This window comes from Uranotaenia lowii, chromosome 3 (assembly GCF_029784155.1).
Source record: "Uranotaenia lowii strain MFRU-FL chromosome 3, ASM2978415v1, whole genome shotgun sequence".
Taxonomy (NCBI): Eukaryota; Metazoa; Arthropoda; class Insecta; order Diptera; family Culicidae; genus Uranotaenia; species Uranotaenia lowii.
In genome coordinates this window covers 290,785,761-290,806,650 of record NC_073693.1, presented here as the reverse complement: position 1 = coordinate 290,806,650, position 20,890 = coordinate 290,785,761, and the positions used below count along the sequence as shown (strand labels likewise).

At 35.9% G+C, this 20,890-nt stretch overlaps 1 protein-coding gene across 1 annotated transcript in view; it reads right to left on the bottom strand.

Moving 5' to 3' along the window:
- Positions 1–9,471: 9,471 nt before the first annotated feature.
- The window catches only part of LOC129753580 (transcription factor SPT20 homolog), a 541,529-nt gene continuing 530,110 nt past the window's right edge, over positions 9,472–20,890 (bottom strand). The window contains exons 10-11 of the mRNA XM_055749410.1: positions 20,554–20,653; positions 9,472–9,552 (exon numbers count right to left, since the gene is read on the bottom strand). Of these exons, the coding sequence (XP_055605385.1) occupies positions 9,472–9,552; positions 20,554–20,653 (181 nt within the window). The remainder of the gene's footprint in view (positions 9,553–20,553; positions 20,654–20,890) is intronic.

The window sequence follows — 20,890 nt, the reverse complement described above, 5'->3', positions numbered from 1 at the left end:
AAAATGACCGCTGCAATTCATAGGGATGGAAAGCTGTTTATCACTCCTTGAACCTTCACTTGCGCTAATTTTGGTTTCGAGTTCTACAGCTTGAACACATTTTATCCAGTTGAATCGTCGAACGGACGCGTGAAGTTCCAAACTCGATATAGATGTGCTACGAAAGTATAGAAGTATGGGTGAAATGGAAAATGTGAGCAGATAACTTGAGTGCTAGTAAAAGAAAAATTGACGATTTTTGAATGACTTGGTTGCGCGATGTTTCAAACCTTGAAGAAAAAAAACCAACAGTACAAACCACTAAAGTGCACGGTGTGGGAGTGATAGGGGAAGAAAGAGAATGTAGAAGAGAAAAGAACTTGTTTGCTGTTTCGACTGTGGTAATTGTTGATGTCGAGTTGGCCACAATCCCTGGTGGTATTTTCACTTGGATTGCTTCGATTATATTTGCTGAGATTTACCGTGGGAAGTATAATGAAACGACAAAAAAGCTAAGTATTATCTTTCTATACCTTAATTTTGTAGAGTTTTTAGTTTGACATTTACCAGTATTTTTTCATTCTAAACCACTGACAAAGATTGGTGTCTTAGCACAGTGGGAAGATGAGGGCACATTTTTTCTTCTGTGACACAATCTTAAAATAAAGACATCATGTTGTTGCATGTTTGTTCATGTGTACGTTTCTTTAAAAGTTAGGGGGGGGGGGGGGGGGTGTTGACACTAATTATGTTTTTTTGTTCTTATATTGTTTCTTTCCAAGAGCGAGCAATGGCGCTATATCCAAGGTCAAAGACCAGAAATGGTAGTGCATCCGGAACCCTCAATTTTCAATTTGTACAATATCTAACGTAAATTATATACTGAAATCGTAAATTTTTTACATAATGGTTCTTGGTAAAAAAAACATTTGTAAGTTTATAACTTCTACATAGGGTTTGGGATTTCTGTGCAGAAAAACATCATTTCCATCCCCAGAAGGACGAATTCCTCGGACCACCACCAAGGAGCACAGGAAATTTAGCATATGTGCTCCCAACGTTAGAATAGTAGTTATAGCCATGGAAACGTATGGTACTGTTGTCCACGTTTCTTCCTCCCTGTGTTCCAGTTGTCTCTGCGTCCAATACTGCACAGTGGGCCCGGCCAAGTTAAGATGAGTAGTAAATGTACTTTTACTACTCACCGGGATGCTGACAAGATCTGGCTGTGTATGTATCATAAGCATAAGCATAAACATAAGCATAAGCAATTTTATAGTTACATAATTGTATGAAAAGAAATGATTTTTTGAACAATAAAAACTCGAGGAACAGTTTAATTTCCAATATCGGCAAAACTTAACCATTCTGTACCTTCCCACGATACAATTCAACCGGGGGAGTCGAAGATTTATTGCTCACAAGAATTGCTTCACCATGTCAGGCTTTTCATTTTATTATCTTTTAAGTAGAGCGGAAGATTTTCCCAACAGGCAGCCGGCAGTAGCAGCAGCAACTCAAGTTTAAGCTGTCTTTAGGAATGCTTCCTTCTACCATAAAAGAACATTTTAGTAGGAAAGTTGCAACTGCAGCTAACAGCACAATTCTAGTTGCTGCACCCGAGGGGAAAGTTTCCTTGCATCTCGTTTTTTTTTGTCTGTTGGCATCAACAAGGATCTCGTCTTCAGGTTCAGAGACTAATGCTCGTGCAAGTGAAAAATAATTTCATCTATGAAAGCATTTCAAAAAGCGGATTAGGTACTTGATCTAGGTGAAGGCTGAAGAAAAACGCTTACTCGTGTAGCTATTTATCTCAAAAATGTTCTCGAATGCCTTTCGTTTACTGTCAGAGCGTTTAAGTTGTAGGGTATTTTGTAAAAACAAACATTTTAGGTAAATAAATTTACGAAAACAAGCTTAAATTTGAAACAGCTTTCTTTAATTCCACTGTAAAACAATCGTGCTAGAATTCACCCCGGGAGTATTTTGTCTCTAAAACATTGATAATTCTGGCATAATCATAAATTCAACATATGTTGGCATAGTTCGGATTCAAAGGCCACCCATAAATTTTCACTTCTGCCAACCCAAACGAACTCACGGCGGAAACCAGTTGAAGTTCCTAACCTCAAACGGGTCACCCAGTGGTGGTGTTTCAGAATTCATTAGAACATCAGTAATTTACATAAACCATATTCCTATCGGCATTTTATGCTTAATCTCGAACGAACTCTCGAACCAGACTTCTGCCTCTGGTTCTGGAAAACGGTTGAACTTTCCCCGTTCATACATGTATTTATGCACTGAATGCAGCTGCAGTTCCATTTAGGTTTGCGAACTTCGACGGAGTAAAGTGCAGTGCCCTAAATGAATGCACCAATCCGAAGGGCAGCCGTTCGCCATTCTTCTGGTGGTTCAATGAGGATTTCATTGGAAATGAATCAGTGAACAGTTGGAACAATCCGCTTGCATAGGCATGGGCTTTGGGATTCGTCCAACAGGAGTCCTCCCATGGGTGGGTGGTTGAAGAATGGGTGGAAAGGGGTTGGTTTTCTAAATGTTTTAGCACCACTTAGTCGTAGAGCTTATGCTTTACGTAGGAAAGCAAGCAAGCAAGAACCAGTGGACCGAGGACCACAACGGGATAACTATTTCTGCAAACTATTGTGAAAATAACTTGCAATAGGGGAATGTCCGGTATGATAACCACCACCCCACCATAGACCGGTAACAATTGGTTGTAGTTGCCTTGGAAAATGCTATTTTAATTAAGCTTGTTCGCCGGAATGTGAAAGTGACAGAATGTTTGAAAATATGTAACTAGGACTGGTGGCCGAGGAAAATAGAATGTTACTCGCTCGAGCAATTTGGGTTAGTTCTTCTTAGTAAACTGTGTGAAATTGAGATTGGTGGCTCGAGACCAGAATTTACCCGAAAACCCATATAAAACTTTTCTCCGGACGAATAACAAAATCGCTTGTTTTTTTTAAACTGACTAGAATTGATAATACTTTTGTGATAAAAACCAACACTGATGATCTTGATTGATTGGTTATGAAGAATCTTAGTAACATATCCATCAGATTCGTTCAGTGTCAATCTCATATTATGCTCCAATAGATATTTTGTATGTAAAATTTCAACAGTAAGTGGAAAATATCTTGAAAGCAATCATTGAAAATTCAGATCAATGAAAAGAGGTGTAAAGTATCACCACTGGTCGGTTCTTTGTTTCTAGCATTTTGAAGAAATGGCGCAGTTGAAACAGTTCAACCTTATTTAAGCTTAGGTTTTACAAATGATTATAATTTCAATGTTTGAAGATACATTTTTCTGATTTCTACATCAAAAACTTTTTCTTTATACAAATACTTTTGGTTATTTCACGTTATTCAAACAACAAAAACCTCCACTGATTTTCAGTTTCCGGTAAAATTAAAAAAAATGTGTTTTCAAACGTTTTTATCTACTTTGTTAAGTTTCAGTCGGTAAGGAAATAGACATTTTAAGTGTCTGAACAAGAAACGATCATATGATGTAACTCACATATTATAGCTGTTTTCTATGGTTGAATATGTCTCTCTTTAGGTGGCCATTATGCCTTTATCCCTTCTAACCCTTCTAAGAACAAATTTACAAGTGTTGTTATTAAATCATTAAAAACTAATTAAAATAAATTATAAAAAAAATTCCTGCCTATTAGGATTCTCCTAAACGTGGAAATGAGACTATTTTAGGGTCGAGGAAACAGTTAGTGCTTAGCGAACAGCTAAGCGATTTCCAATTCCCGCGAAAAACCGTTTCTCATTGAAAAACGTTGAAAAAAAAAAACATCGATCGGCCACAGTTCAAGTGAATTTTCTCGGGGCTTGATCGCGTTAATGCATCCAGTTCATCCGGACGTGCACTAAAAATATTTTCTCGGGTATTTTTCCTCACAAATGATAATTTCGCCCAAATCGTTTTTCAAAAGTTTGTTTATTTCATTATCAACGCCGTTCCTCGAATGGTTATGAAAATTTGCAATTTTTTTAACGCGGTTTTCGCAAATAACGCGGTATTAGTCTTTTTTCTACGAGTTTTGATCACCGCCAGTTGTTGTTAACTTTTTAAGATGATATTTTTCGGTGGATTAATCACCGAAAAATATCAACTTGAAAAGATAACATCATAACATGAAACTCCCACAATATGTCTATAGGATGGAGGGATTAAACCGATAAAAGTTAAAATTCTTTGTCCCACGCCATTTTGAAATCCAATATGGCGGCTTCCGTTCAATTTTAAAATGTTGGGAGTGACTAAAAGGCACATGAAACCCCCACAACATGGGTATTTAGAAAAAGAGCTCAAAGGGTACATGATGAATGAAAAAAACAAATTAACCAGAAATGTCAAATATCTGAATAAAGCACTGAAAATAAATGTGTTATAATCAATGTCATAAAAATAAGTCGATATAATGACAAAAATATAAAAAAAAAACTGTGGCAAAAACTTGAAAAAACTATGATTAAGGCTTGACAATCAAATTACCTGAAAGAAGTATGACAAAAACAACAGACAGAACTTTGCATAAAATTCGAAAAATGCAGTAAAAAATTATAACAAAAATATGACAAATATAACAAAATTGTGCAAAAATAAGAAAAATTGTCAAAAAATGACTATATAGTAGTTTTTCGATTTTATCACGGTCGAAAAAAATTTCTCCGTGAATATGGCGAAACCGTGAATTTGGCGAAACTAAAAATTAAAATGGAAAAAAATATTTTTTTTCGTCTTTAATCAATAATTTACAGTACAGTTTGGTAACTCTATAATGCAAAAGAACGAATAGTTCGACTGCTTTTCAATTATCTTTTTTTATGTGTTTCATGTTATTTTAAATACGGTCGGTCAGTTCCCTCGTCGAGAAAACATCTATCATATTCGATACTATTCGAGTAGATGTGCTACGAAGAACGGAAAAGTTAAAAATCGTCCTAAAGTTTCGGTCGTTATTAGTGCCATTTGTTTACAAAGGTCATTTGTGTAAACACCCCAGTTCGATTTTTTCGACTAAAGTGACATCTGGTAGTAAAATTTGGAACCACCAGCTCTTTCGAATCGAGCATTTTGTTGCATACCTGAAGGCGCAATGGATACCATCTGCTCGACTTGCAGTGAAGCAATAACTGGAATCGAGCAAATTGCTTGCAAAGGCGCTTGCGGCAAGCGATTCCACATCATTTGCTCTGGCGTGTCAAAGAGTTTGGCTAGGCAAATTGATGCAATGTCCAAAAATGTTTTTTGGTTTTGCGACGATTGCGCTGCTTTGATTTCGAACCCAACATACCGTTCAATGGCGTTAAATGCACCGGTTGAAACAAACGCACTAGAAAAACTCACAAGTGCGATAAGCGAATTGCGCTCTGACATCCAGCAGCTCGTCCCGAAGCCACCCCGTACCCCCCTGTGGAACAAGTCTACGCCCACGCTTGAGCTAAGACGTCCATTGAAGCGTACACGAATCCCCGATGCTGTTTCTACTGGACCGTGCCAACTTGGATCTAGACAGAATTCAACCGACTTAGTTTCCGTTCCACTGTGTGACGACGAAAACTCCAAGTTGGTGTGGATTTACTTGTCACGCATCAAACCTGACGTCACAGAAGATGCTGTCAAGGCCATGGTCAATGCTAATCTTGGCGTTGAGGATGTTAATGTCGTCAAATTGGTTTCAAAAGGAAGTGATATCAGCTCTTACCGGTTCATATCATTCAAAGTCGGCATTTCTCCAGATTTGAAACAGAAAGCATTGAATCCTGATTCTTGGCCTAAGGGGTTATATTTCCGGGAATTTGTGGACTACAATTCGAAGCAGTTTCGTGCTCCTCAACCATAATCATCCGCCAAATAATATCTATTGGACACCGGGACGCACCATCCATGCCAATTCGGAAGTTCTCTTCTCTGACCACCAACGGCCGATCGTTCCTGCTGCAAGTCGTCCCGTTTATCGGTCAGGTGGTTCAGGGGGAGGCTTCCAATTGCCATGTAACGGCAAGTATTCTTTTACCTTGGACTTTTCTCCCAGTCATGCATTCCTGCCTTCTAGCCATACCTCGAATCGTGAGTTGGATTGTTTTACCCGCTATGGTGAGCAAATTCATGTTGACACCAACTTGGTGCTGCAGTATGCTGCTGATGATATTTCGGATACCGGCTCTATCTCGTCGCATTCAAACTGGACATCGGGACGCACTACTTCTCATGCCAATTCGGAAGTTCTCTTCTCTGGCCACCAGCGACCGACTGTTCCTGTCACAAGTCGTCCCGTTTATCGGTCAGGTGGTTCAGGGGGAGGCTTTCAATTGCCATGCAATGGCAAGTATACGTCTGTTTTAAGATTTCCCCCTCGTCCCGCATCTCAACCTTCCAGCCCCGCATCGTATGGGTCGAATGTATTCAATTCTGCCGAAGAACCAATATTTGATGATGGCAACCTACTGCTGCAGCTCGCTGCCGATGTCACCGATGCTGCGCCGGTAAATTTCAATTGGACGTCGGGACGCACCATTTCTCATGCCAATTCGGAAGTTCTCTTCTCTGGCCACCAACGACCGACTGTTCCTGTTACAAGTCGTCCCGTTGATCGGTCAGGTGGTTCAGAGGGAGGCTTCCAATTGCCATGTCACGGCAAGTATTCGTCTGCTTCGAGCACTTCACCCAGTGATGCATTTTTGCCTTCTAGCCTTGCATCAAACAGGATTCCTTGCAATGACGCAGCTTGGTGCTATTACCAAAACGTTCGGGGCCTACGCACCAAAACAGAGGACTTCTATTTGGCAACCACCGATTGTAGCTACGATGTCATCATACTGACCGAAACTGGCTTGACGGATTCAATCAATGCTGCCCAACTATTCGGCAATAGGTATTCCGTTTTTCGTTGCGACCGCAGCTCCAGAAATAGTTTTAAAAAAAGCTTTGGTGGAGTTTTGATTGCTGTTAAACAACATCACGTGAGCAGCTTTGTCACTACTGATAGCGGGAATGATTTGGAACAAGTCTGTGTTGCAGCGAATATCAACGGGAAAAAATTTATTTTCTGTGCCATATACGTGCCTCCTGACAAAAGCAATCATACGCACATTTTGGAATCCCATGTGGCCACCGTACGCGAGTTGTGCACCCGTGCTTCTGCTGAGGAGTCCGTCTTGGTATGTGGCGATTATAACCAACCTCGTTTGTTGTGGGAGGCGAGTGATGCAGGTGCGATTCTCTTGAATGTTACACCCATCAGTGCTGCCGCTGCCTCATTGATCGATGGAATGAATTCGCTCAATCTGAATCAATTCAACGCTATCAGCAATCACCTCGGTCGGATACTGGATCTTGTTTTTGGTTCTAGTGAGGAACTAATTGTAATTAGAAATGCTCCCGATGTACTCGTACCGATAGACTTGCATCACCCACCTATCGTCTTCGATTTACCTGCTACTATGTCTACCAATTACGGTTCTCGAAAAACCTCCGAACCTAGGAATAGGCCTTTAAATTTTCGGAAGATAGACTTTTCGTTGCTCTTTCAATACTTGAACAGTGTTGACTGGGATGCAGTTTTCGGAGACTCATCAGTTGATGCTATGACAGAATCGTTCTGCAACTTGATCTGCACCTGGTTGGATTCGCACGTTCCCAGATTCAAAGCGCCTATGACACCCGCTTGGAGCACGCCCACCTTGCGGCAACTACGACGGGAAAAAAATGCTTGTCTTCGCAGACTGAGAAAACATCGAACAGAGTATTTTCAACAACAGTTCAAAACAGCAAGCTTCGCTTACCGTAGACTAAACGCATCGTTATATAAGCTCCACGTCCTACGCTTACAATCTAGTTTACGCAGTAATCCGCGAAGTTTTTGGACTTTCGTAAACTCAAAACGTAAAACGAGCTCTTTACCTACTTCCGTTTTCTACCATGATGCTGTTGGTAACTCTCCGGATACTTGTTGCAACTTATTTGCAGAGCATTTTCGATCGGTGTTTTCAGACACTGTTTCTTCCGAAACTGAGTGCGGCGAAGCCAATTATCATGTCCCAGTCGATGCTATCGAGCTTAACACTTTTGTGATAAACCAAGAGCTAATTGTACACGCCGCGAGGAAATTTAAAACCTCATTCGCTCCTGGACCTGATGGAATTCCAGCTGTAATTTACTGCCGCTGCATCGAAGCTCTTTCAATGCCTTTAGCAGGAATTTACAACAGATCTTTTCAGCAACGTAAATTTCCTGAAAAATGGAAAAATTCGTTTATGTTTCCAGTGTTTAAAAATGGCGATCGAAGAGACGTAAAGCAGTATCGAGGTATAACCAGTTTGTCGGCAGGTTCTAAACTTTTCGAAATCATCGTGAGTGGCGTTCTATTGCGAGCTTCATCCCAATATATTGCGGCCGAACAGCACGGGTTTATGCCTGGTAGATCGGTGAGTACAAACCTTTTGCAATATACATCGTTTTGCCTGAACCAGATGGAGTGTAAAAACCAAGTAGATGCTGTTTACACCGACATCAAGGCTGCATTTGACAGGATTGATCACAGAATATTGCTTGCCAAACTATCTAAACTTGGTGTTCATGAGAACATGGTTGTTTGGTTGGAATCCTTCCTCACAGATCGGTGCATCAGAATTAAATTTGGTGATAGCATATCCTTTCCTTTCAAAAATCGGCCTGGGGTGCCTCAGGGAAGCAATCTTGGGCCTCTGCTGTTTGTATTGTTTTTCAACGATCTGATAATCAGTTTGGATGATGGAACTAAGATTGCATATGCTGATGATTTGAAAATATATGTCCCAATAGAATGCACCGAGGATTGTGCCCAGCTCCAATCGCTGCTCGATCGGTTTAGTGAATGGTGTAGACTGAATAAGTTATCGGTTAGTATCCCTAAATGCTATGTAATAACCTTCCATCGAAAAAAATCACCCATTCTACACGACTATAGCATCGATCATCAGCATCTTAAAAGGGTATTGGAAGTTGACGATCTAGGTGTTACCCTTGATGCACAGCTCACGTTCAACAGCCATCGAACAACCGTTATAAATAAAGCCAATCGACAACTTGGATTCATTTCAAAAATAGCACGAGAATTTACTGATCCGCTGTGCTTGAAGTCGCTCTACTGTGCACTCGTCCGATCCATAATAGAACATGCTGCAATTGTCTGGGCCCCCTACCAGCTGTGTTGGATCTTACGAATTGAGCGCATCCAGAAGCGTTTTTTAAGATTCGCCCTACGACATCTGCCATGGCACCATCCTGAGGATCTTCCCGCTTATCCTAATCGCTGCCAGCTTTTGGGTATTGAAACACTGGAACGCCGCCGAAGGATTCAACAAGCAACATTCGTCGCTAAAGTGAGGTGAGGTCCAGTCGTCACACTTGCTGGAAATGATATGCTTTAGTGCGCCATTAAGGACCTTACGATCTCACTCGTTACTATCAAACCGAGTCCACCGAACATCCTACGGCTATAATGAGCCATTGAGTGCGATGATGCGAGTATTCCAGGACGCTGAACATCTGCACCAGTTCAATGAACCAGCTAGTCGTTTTATTCGTCGTGTTCGCCAGTCCAGTCTATTTAATTCTATCTGATTGATGTTTGTTCTATATTCTAATTCATTTAAACAAAATGTTCGATGAATAAATATTATAATAATAATAATAATAATTTATAATGTTTTCAGTAGTAGAAACGTTTTGTATCAATAAATTTTAATTATATAAACACAAAGGATCGATTTTAGTTCAAATTATTCTTCCCTATAGCAATTTTAAGATTTTTTCTTTAAATTAAACCATGTAGAATATCAATTTGGTAGTGAACATCTAATCAAAGTGAATCATTAAGTTTTTCTGGAAATTCATCGTTTTTCGTTTCGTTATCTCTAATGTCGATTTTGAAAATGGGTTCAAAGGAAAATGCACCAAAACATTTTCTTCTGCGAATTTCAATATATTTATCTTTACACGTTTGATTTACTAAAAAGTTTACCTTTTCGAAAAATAAGCACAAATAACAAAACTAGCATTAGCGTGACGTTAAAATACTTATGTCGATTATTACAAGTGTTTTTAAAATCCAAATGACGTTTTTAAACATTATACAGCAAAAGTAAGCAGTGCAATGGCATTTTCATATTATTGAATACCTATATACCATAACATATATGTACGAGAAAAAATATCATGAACAAAGGTCTACGATTTTGAACGAAAATTAAGGTCCTGGAAAAGGTTTCTGAATGGTTTCTAAAAAAGCGTGATAAAATCGAGCGTGAATTTGGCGAGTATTTATAAAATCGAACAGTGATAAAATTGAAAAACTACTGTACATACTATGACAAATGTGTTAAAAAATAATAAAATTTTGACAAAATGGAATTACCTGATTGATCTAAAATAAGGACAAATGTTTGTCAAAGAAATTACAAATATGATATAATAATAACAAAAAATTACTATAAAATTACATAAATCTGAATATCATATGATAGAACTATTCAAAAAATATATGACAAAGTTGGTAAAAGTATGGTAAAAATGTGACATTAAAATGACAAAAATATAACAAACGTTTTAGAATATGACAAAAATATAACAAAACTTTGACAAAAATATTGCAAAATAATGACAAAAATCTGACAAAAATTATGAAGAATGGAATAAATACATAACAAAATTTTGACAAAAATATGTGAAAACATGACAAAATGATGACAAATACGACCATGGTTTCCAACATTTTTTTTTCAAAAATCAGGGAACTGGTGAAATAAAAATCAGGCTACGTTAAAATAACTAAGTAACGAAAATTTCGCTCAAAGTGATGATTTTTTTTTTGGTCATCACTCCTCATTTTCACTCTGAAATGTGTTGTGAACCTACTTGGTTGAATAACTCTACTGAATCAATGCAATCAAAAGATTCCCTTTATTTCCCTTTTTTTTAAAAAAAAAAAAAAAAAAGAATGAAAGGGAATCTTTCGATTGATTTGATTCAGACACATTTTCACTTTTTAACTTTAGCAATGGTACCTAATCCAGTTCCTTACTACCCATTTTTCATCACATTCGCAAAAATCAGGCAAAATCAGGCATTTTTCAAAAATCAGAGAAATTCAATGGCTTATAAGGTTGTCAGGTTGAGCATCAAAAAATCAGGCAAATCCTGAAAAACCAGGCACATTGGCATCTCTGAATACGACAGTAAAATGAGAAATATTTTACTGAAATATGAAAAAAATCCTTAAAAATTATGAAAAATATTTTACAAATAAATGACAAATGGCATAAAAATATGACGAAATAATGACAAAATATGTCAAAATTAAGACAAACTATGGGCTTTTGATATATATATATAGCTCAATTGGCAAATCAGATGCTTCCCGAGACGATGTCCATTAGTTCGAATAGTAATTGAACACAGTTGCACCGGATTAGTCGTTAATAAAAACGACTAAAATAAAAAAAAACTATGATTAAATTTTCAAAATCAAATGATAAAAATATAGCAGAACTTTAACAAAAATACGAAAAAACTTATAATAAAATGACAAACATCTTACAGAACTATAACAAAGTGTTGGCAATTTTTCGTTGTCATATTTTTATGTCATAGTTTTGTCAAATTTTTATCATGTTTTTGTCAAATTTTAGTCACTTTTGTCGTATTTTTGTAGTTTTGTCAGATGTCTGTAATTTTATTGCCAAATTTTGTCATATTTGTGATTTTTTTAGTTGTCATGTTTTATCACATTTGTTGTATTTCCATTTAAACAAAAATCGAGGTTTTGTCATTATTTTAAGTTTTTTGTCTAGTTTTTTGACAGTTTTGTCACTTTTATTTTGTAAAATTTATGCCATTTATCATATTTTTATTTTTTTATATATATTTTGGTCATGGCTTTTTCAATTTATTGATAGATTTATCAAATTTTTGGCATATTTTTGTCATACTTTTAATTTTCTTTGTCGTTTATCACATTCGTGATATTTTTTATTACAGTTTCGTAATTTGTTTTGTCATTATTTTGTCATATTTTTTTCTGTATTTTTTTTATTGTTTTGTTATATTTTGGTCATTGTTTTGTAAGATTTTTTCATGAGATTTTCTGTCCTTTACAATATTTTTCAGTTAAGCGGAAGCCGCGATATTTTTTAAGGTGGTGAACCATAGCTCCAGACAGCGAAATTTGACTTCTACTAATTGAGTGTTTCCTCCCTATACCCATATTGTAGGTGTTTCATGCAGTTTTCAGTTATTAAATGAATTTTAAAGTTAGGCAGAAGCCGCCCATTTTGGATTTCTAAATGGCGTCAAAACTCTTTTTTCCGAAGCCTCCACAAGGTCTTGGCACCGTTCATTCATTTGCTTAAAATTCCTTTTTATACCGTTGGCTTAAATTATTTCCACTGACCTGGATCTTTTTTAGCCGGTTTTCCGAAATCGAGGTTTTGACGCGGTTTTTCGTAATTGTTTTTTGCGGATTGTTTTTTGCGCGGTACGTATCACGTAAGCACGATATTATTAATATTTATCCAATTACTTCCTGAAAAAAAGGACTCAAAAAGTGCTTTTATCTAAAAATTAGAAAATTGCGCCTTTAAGTACGTAAGGTTGACAAAATTTTTTCAGCACCTTTCCGGGCCGGACAGATGCGGGCAGATTTATATAAAAATTCGGGCATTTGATTTCTTATCATTTTTTTTTTTATAAAACTCAAAAAATCCGTTTTGGATGCATAAATGAAATGAAATATTACAACATATTTTTTTTATGGTCTGGAAAATAAAGTGAATAAATTCGGGCAAAATCCGGGCAAAATCCGGGCTTTTTTCAATTAAATCCGACCAGACTTTTTTTTTCTAAATTTTTTAATGAATATCCGGGTAAACCCTGTTAAAACCGGGCAATCTGGCAACCTTTGTATAGGGTAGTAGACAAACTTTTAGCATTATTTTTTGTTGACACTTATAAGCTGTGAAATGAAAACTAATATGGGCAAAATAGTAATTAGAACTTTTATTTTAAGATTTTGCATGATTTTTGCTTAAGTTTAGGGCACCCTTATTACAGGATCAAATCTCCTTTAACTCTCGAAATATCACTATTTTTAGTCCGACAAAAACGCTTCTAGTTCATCTATAGGTTTATGTATCGATCTAACTTGTGCAGCATATAAATTTGAAATTTTTCCAAAAATTTATGATAACGATAAGAAAAAGGGATCAAGTATTCCCATTCTCCTCTGACACGAAAGGTTGTCTCCTAGGTAGAATTTTGACACATTAGGGACCGCGAATTAATTTAAGCCAAGAAACACCAAAAACTAGGCATCCGATATCTTAGAAACCTGGACCCAATTTAACAAAATTAGAATACTTTGTAGAATAAAGTTTCATTATAACATTTAAGCTATAATTCTAGATAAAGCACACTAGGGGCGAGCAAAAAAATATATCGTATTTGGTCCGCAATTTGTTAACATATTGGCCCCGGAGATGCGCGAGATGTGGGTTCAAGTCCTACCAGGTGACAAGGCGAATTTTTTTTGCATGTTTTTAAACTTAAATTTTCATTTAATCTTGTCCTCGAAGTTTCAAATTTGAAAAATGGATTGATTTCCCCACAAAACAACGTAGCTTTCAGCTCTTTGAGGACCTATTGAGCTGAAATTTTGGACAGGTCTTTTTTGGACCAATTTTCAAAATGAATATGGTTGGTTTTTTTTTTAATTCGATGATGAAATGTTTCCCATACATCCATTGCTACCCTAATGTATGTATGTACATACCTACTTGCCGTAAAAATTCTGGCTCCATTTGCTTGTTAAGTTTTCGAGCTATACATAATTCCCTTCTTCCCGCTTCTCTTCTGAAAAAAAGGAGAGCTCTAGAATCTTTAGAAAACCTCTCATGTAGAATATGGTTTCTATTGCTTGAAAAATTTTAAAAACTATGCAATAAAACCTTCCCATTCCCGGCTCAGTACTGTATGGAATCTCTCCTAAAAAAATAGAAACATTTTCGTACTCAAATACTTTTTCTTTTAAATTTGGTTCCAATTTTTTGGTTAAGTTCTCAAGTTATAAAAAAAATATGCGGAACTCCTTCATAGAATTATTTGTCGTACCCTTATACTCTTTTCTGAAACATTTGGTTAAATTTATTCGATGAGCTCTTGAATTTGTCAAAACAAACGTATGTCATCTCTCTTCTCTTTTCTATCCCGTGAGGGGAACCAAATCGTCTTAGAAATATTTCTTGTATTTAAATTATTTTCCCAATTTGTTAACATCTGCTAAGTTAGCACTCGAGTTGTTGAAAAATGTGTAGGCGCTCCCACTCCCCCTCCTATCGAATCAGTGAAAGGAGGAAAAAGCCTTAAACAATCATAGAAATTTGTTTTGTTCTCAAATACCCTCTGTTATTAAATTTGAATAATAAGTTCTAAAGTGATCCAAAAATATTGTATGCAAACCTCCCTCCTCCTTCCCCTTTTCCCATTGGAGAGGGGAAGGGTCTCGAAACAATAAAATACATTTCTCGTACTCGAATATACTTCAGTGATAAATTGGTTGTTCGATTAGTTCTCGAGTAATGTATAAATCTGTATGGGATACCATCTACCCCCTTCTTAACTCCTAAGTGAAAGGACAGATGAGTCTCACACATCGTAGAAACTTGACTCGTAGCTTTATACCTTCCTATGTGGAATTTGGATTCATTTGGCTGATTAGTTATCGAAAAATGCATTAAATTTTATAGAAGAACCCCCTCCCCCTTTGTATTTCCCAATCGAAGAGGGGGGAATCCTAAACAATCATAGAGACATTTCACGTACCCAAAGAACCACCCATGTCAAATTTGTTCCCTGTTGCTTGATTAGTTCTCGAATTTTGCAAAAAAAAAAAAATGCATGGCCCTTCCTCCTTTTCTATCTCCACTCTAGAAGGAGGGAGGAGTCTTAAACTATCTTTAAAAAATGCTTCATACCCATTTACCCTCGCATGCCAAATTTGGTTTCGTTTGCTTGGTTAGTTCTTGAATTGTACGAAAAAATGTATGAGAGCCACCCTCTCCGCTTTCTATTTCTCCATTGGAAGGGGTACCAAACCATTTTAGAACTATCCTCGTAACTAAATACACTCCCATACCAAATTTGGTTGAATTTCCTTGATCGGTTCTCGAGTTAATATATAAATATGTTTCTTCTGTTGAGGAGGCGAGAGAGGAAGCTGGGAGCACTGTGTTCTAGTTGTCGCTGTTTTTGGGTCGGAAATATTATTCTTATTTGTGCTTGTTGTGAAAGTTTTTAAATCGAGACTCGTTGATTATTCGATAGGCAAAGTATAAGTGCGGTAGTGAATCACAAAATTTGCCAAATAAAGTGAGAAGTGAAGCTAAAATGATGTTCAATTGTCACGATATTTTGGTTTTTGGATGACGTGAAGTGAAAGAAGAGAACGTAGTTCAATCACAGAGAACAGAGTTCGAGCTGGAGCTCAACACGTGTGTTTGAATACCAACCTAAGTTTCAAACCAAATTCGTAAGTGAACTAACATCCATAAGATGTCGCTACCGGTACACCTATTTTTATTTTCATTTTTTCGACACGCTTAGAAATTAATACTCAAAGCTTATCTCAAATGAAGCCAGTGCAATGTATGACAGTAACACAAATTTTGGTGTAATAAATTTTAAAACATCATGATATAAAAAAAAAAATGCAAATCTTATTTCAATCACACTTGAACGCGGTCATATGCACCAATCAAACAATTTTGGCGCGGAATTGAAAGTTGAATTCCAAGTGTTAAAGTATGTGTTGGGATTTTACTATCAGTTAACAGTTTACTAGAACAGAAAATGTGAACATAAATGTTATAATTGTAAATTATGGCTCGATATTCTGGTTGATGTTACCTGAGATCGATACATGAGAAATGAATAAATAATAACTGAGTTACACATGAGTTACAAGATAACATCAACCGGAATACCGACCCATAATTAACAATTATAACATTTATGTTCACATTCTCTGTTCTAGAAAACTATTTACTGACAGATATACTTTAAAACTTGGAATTCAACTTTCAATTACACAAAAAGTTGTATTACTCTCATATATTGCAATGGCCTCATTTGAAATAAGCTATGAATATTAATTTCTAAGCGTGTCGAAAAAATGGAAAAAATTATTGTACTGGTAGCGACATCTTATGGATGTTAGTCCACTTACGAATTTGGTTTGAAACTTAGGTTGGTATTCTCACACACGTTTTTAACACATTTTTGTTCGGGGCTCGATGTCTGTTCTCTGTGGTTCAATCAAGAAATAGTTTCTAGTGAATCACCAACAGAGTGTGCTGATGTTGCTTAATACCCAAAGCTATGCATTCCTTCGCGTTACTATCAGCCTAGCAATGTTCACCCAAATTTTGTTTTTTTTCAAAGGAGTTGACGGTATAAGGTTCCACCCAGTACGAGATAAGTATCCAATTTATTTTTTATCATAATCTCATGAATGTTATTTGAAAGAATGAAAACTGTTCTTGTGATAAAAGTTTCAACGTAACAAGTCGATAAGTTTGCATACAGGTTTTGTCTACTTGCATGCAACCTAGCTAAAAATTTAGGTCGGTTCACAGTTTTCGTTAAGTATTGAGCTTTCAAATTGTTGCTTTCGGAAAGTTTCGTTCAGTCGTCGTAACATAACAGCTCAATTACATTCCTAGTTGCCAGAACCACAAAAAAAATATAACTAACGATTATTTTAAACTCACAATTTATGTACCGTTAAACATTTTTCTAACGTTTTTCTTTTTTTTGTTTCTTCATCATACAAATGAAACCATTTCAATATTTTGGTGTTACTAATTTAAAAAAAAAATTTTGTTCATTAAAAATTCACGAATGCTTGCAGAAATAGTAGAAAGTGAAAAACCTATGAAAATGACCAACTTAGTTTTCTTAGACCAATGCGTGGATTCACAAGTAGATTCAAGTAGTCACCATATCACAAGTAACGATTAAAAATTAATGCTTATTTCTTTAGTTTAGCTGACAATAGAATGATGAAGAACAATATTCGACTTAAAATAAGACAGATAATTATCATTCCATTATTTTTAATGTATACTTATGTTTATTCTCATCTACAAACTTTTCAGCCTCTTTGTTCCTGCATCCAGCGCATTGTTGATGATTATTCAAAACAAATTAACTTTATATTATTTATATATTGAATTTTCTTAAAATATCATTTTAAATGGATTAAAAGATTTTAATCAACATTTCATTCAAAAATGATTTCTATTCTAATTTTCTTTTTTTTTATTGTTCGTAATTTTTCGCACTAATCATTGTATCGTTGGTGTTTAATTAAATCTATTTTTCCTAGCAAGATATTTTCATCTGTTTTAAAGGATAAATTTTAATGAATTCAAGGTTTCGATTTAATTATGTTTTTATTTCAGCACCTAGCTCTACGAAACGACACTAAATCCAGCTAATACTGGATTAACATAACCAGTATCATTTTTCTTACAGCTGCAAATCTGATTTACAAACGTAGATCGTCATTGCAATCATTGTATTATTGACATATATTAAATTTCTTAATTAAATGCTTATAAAAAAAATTCAAATTTACATGATTATGTTCAGATTTTTTTTCAGCTCAGGAGATTTAAAAAGCAGAGACTGATATTACTTGCTTAGATATTATTGTTCATGATTTGGGAGTCACTAGAAAGTGTCGTCTCTTTAATAAAGATTATCTTTTATATATTTCTTATCATCATCACGATTACTCAAAGACCTTTATCAAACGGTTTTTTTAGTCATTTTTCCAGCAACTGAGTCTACTGGACTTCTAACTTCTACTACATTTTTGGTTTAGATGAAGCATTAAATCAAACATATTATATACATATCGGCATCAAATAATTCAACTTATTACCTCGGACAAACACAAATTCAAATGTTTTGAATTTTGGCTAGTTGACATATTAAGGAACATGTATAATTTTAACACTAGAACTTCTGACAAAATAAATCATGCTCCTTAAACGTAATTTTTCAGAGGCTGCGCTGGAGGAAAATAATATTTCTGACAGACTGTCAATGGTTTGTATTATAGGATATAACATTGAATTTTATTACATCCTATTATATTTTATTATATTATGGACGACGATTAATGTTCGTATTTGTACGGTCGAGTGCAAAGCTGAGCAAGTGGAAAAAAACGAATACAATATAATCATTAAAATTCCTCTAGATTATTGGAATCAGTACTGGAGGATTGATTTTGCTTTTCAAAATTATTCTTTTCCTTCAAGGCCTTTTTATGAGGGATTTTTACATTTCCATCATTTTGTGTTCGAAATTATATTCATCAACTGAATAATTTCAAGTTTTCAGCAGATAATACATATGTAGCAAGTTATTTATAAATACATGATAAACGAGAATTCATTTTTTTTTATTTTTTGTTTTTATTTCAAATTCGTCAAAATGGATGTAAGACATAATATTAGCATATTTCCTTTTTTTAATTTGGTTTGAATATATTGGTTTTCAGTATCATCGGAATTTTATTCTAGAAATAGTTATTTTTTCATGTTTTAGGTTGATAATTTTCTTATTTAGCTGCTATATTTTCATTTTTTTGGTGATAATATTGATAATATTTTTTTCAACTTTCAGCAACAACAAAACGGATCATCATTTGAACATTTACTTGCTTACATAATATCTCTTGCTATATTTGGTCAGGGTTTGACTAGACCGAGGTCATCAGATGAAATTTACAAAGTTTTTGAACCAAATAGAATAGATTATATTTAAAGAAATTTATCAAATCCATTTAAATTCGCCTTTTTGTTTTACATATGAGAAACAAAACTCATATTTAGTAGCATCGAAATTTTCGCAGAAGCATTTTTTGGTCCGGTCAAAGCCTGACGATCTATAAATGTAGTCAATAATATTATTATTATTTGTTTCCAAGGGTCAATAGGATGAATGCAGTTTATTTTCTTCAAAATATTATTTCACCTTTAACTTTTTTTTCAGCTGATTGGAAATCTCCATAAATGACGTTTTTTTCAATTTACATCAATTACTATCCGCTTTGTTCGTTGAGTCCAAATTTATCAATTTTTTTCAGTATAGTTACAATATACGTGTTATCTTTTGTCATATCTACTATATTATATTGTTTTATATTATATTATATTTCGCCATTTCATATCATTTGACTATATTTTATTCATATAACTATAATTATATTGAATCACAAGGGTAGGGGCATCTGGGTATCCTCGTTTTACAAAAAGAGCGGGTTACCGTGTATGCTAGTACCGCATTGAATACTAGACGTTCCTCAATTTATGTTAAGGGAATTTGGCATGGTTGAGAAAAAGAAAGTTTTTGATTACTTTTTGTAAAATAAGGACGCACTCTTTTTTCGGAAGCCTTGGCGGCGGGATAATAATTTGCATGCTATCTTGGTTAGTCAACAACATGGTTATAGCTTCTCGAGACTTTTTCCCCTTTTACCCTGGATACCGTAAGTGTCTCTGCTTACGATTCTATTCCCTTGTAAGTCTCATTGAGATGTTATGACTGTCTTGCATGGTAACCAAGGTGGACGCGTGGGTTATTTTCTTTGCCACAACCGCGGCGCTGCTGTAAACCCAAGGTGGATACAATACATACATACATACATACATGTTTCTTCTGTTGAGGAGGCTTCTCCCCCTTTCAGAGAATGGGAGGGGTCTCAAAGTTTTATAGGAACCTTCCCCGGCCCTCAAAGACTTCTCCTGTCAAGTTTCAAGCAAATCGACTTAGTAGTTTCCGAGTTTATAGGGAACAGACAGAAAGACAGAAATTAATTTTTCTACGTTTTGCAGCACGACAATCATGTTTCATCCCTCCTCTTGATTTTTGGAACCCTTTCAGTGATCATAAGTTGCGTTTATTGATTTACATAAAGCTGACCTCTCTTAAATCAGTAAAGTCAAGATACGTTCTACCTGTTTAGTGTTTACGTTTAGTGATACTAAATTGCCGCATTCGTTCAAGTGATCAAATAAAAAACCCAACTAAGCTCTCTTTTCCATTATGCTCCCTCCCATTACTGAAAATCTCAACAATCCATATGACACTCTGTCCCAGAACCAGAATCAGATGACCTCAACTTAACTGTTTGACGACAAAATAATACTAGCAAAATGTGAAGTTCAGATTTCAGCTGATGTTGATGGTCTGATGGCAATGATGTTCCAATCCCAGATAATCTTCTCCTCATGTGAATGTGGATTTGATGTTTGGGGTTTTACCCGTCCATTCGTCGCTTAACTTGTATTGCATCGACCGATAATGGAATTATCGATTTTCCATTCCCCCCTCGCTTTGAAAAACCCCAAATAGCTGCACATTGTATCAAAAACCGATATCGATACCGTATGATGATGATGATGATGATAGAAAAATACTCACTTGTGGTCCGGAAACGCCACAGCATCGTCCCTCGTTCTGCAACCGGTCCCAGAGTTCCGTTAATTCCATCGAATTTCCATATTCATTGGCCAGCCGGGCTCTGTGGGGTTTTTTCCGGGGTCCGGGAAGTGAATGGAATCGGCGTTGTTGAGTTGGGTTTTGACAAGAATCCAGGAAGCAAGCAAGCAAGCAAGGGGAAGAGATAAAAAGAGCAATCAATAGTGGGTCTCCCCCCAAATGTGTATGGTAACTTGTTTTTTTTGAGTATCACATCCGGTCTAGATTGGGAAGTTCGATTACCGGAGCTGGTAATTCCGCAGTGAATCGTGACTCAGAG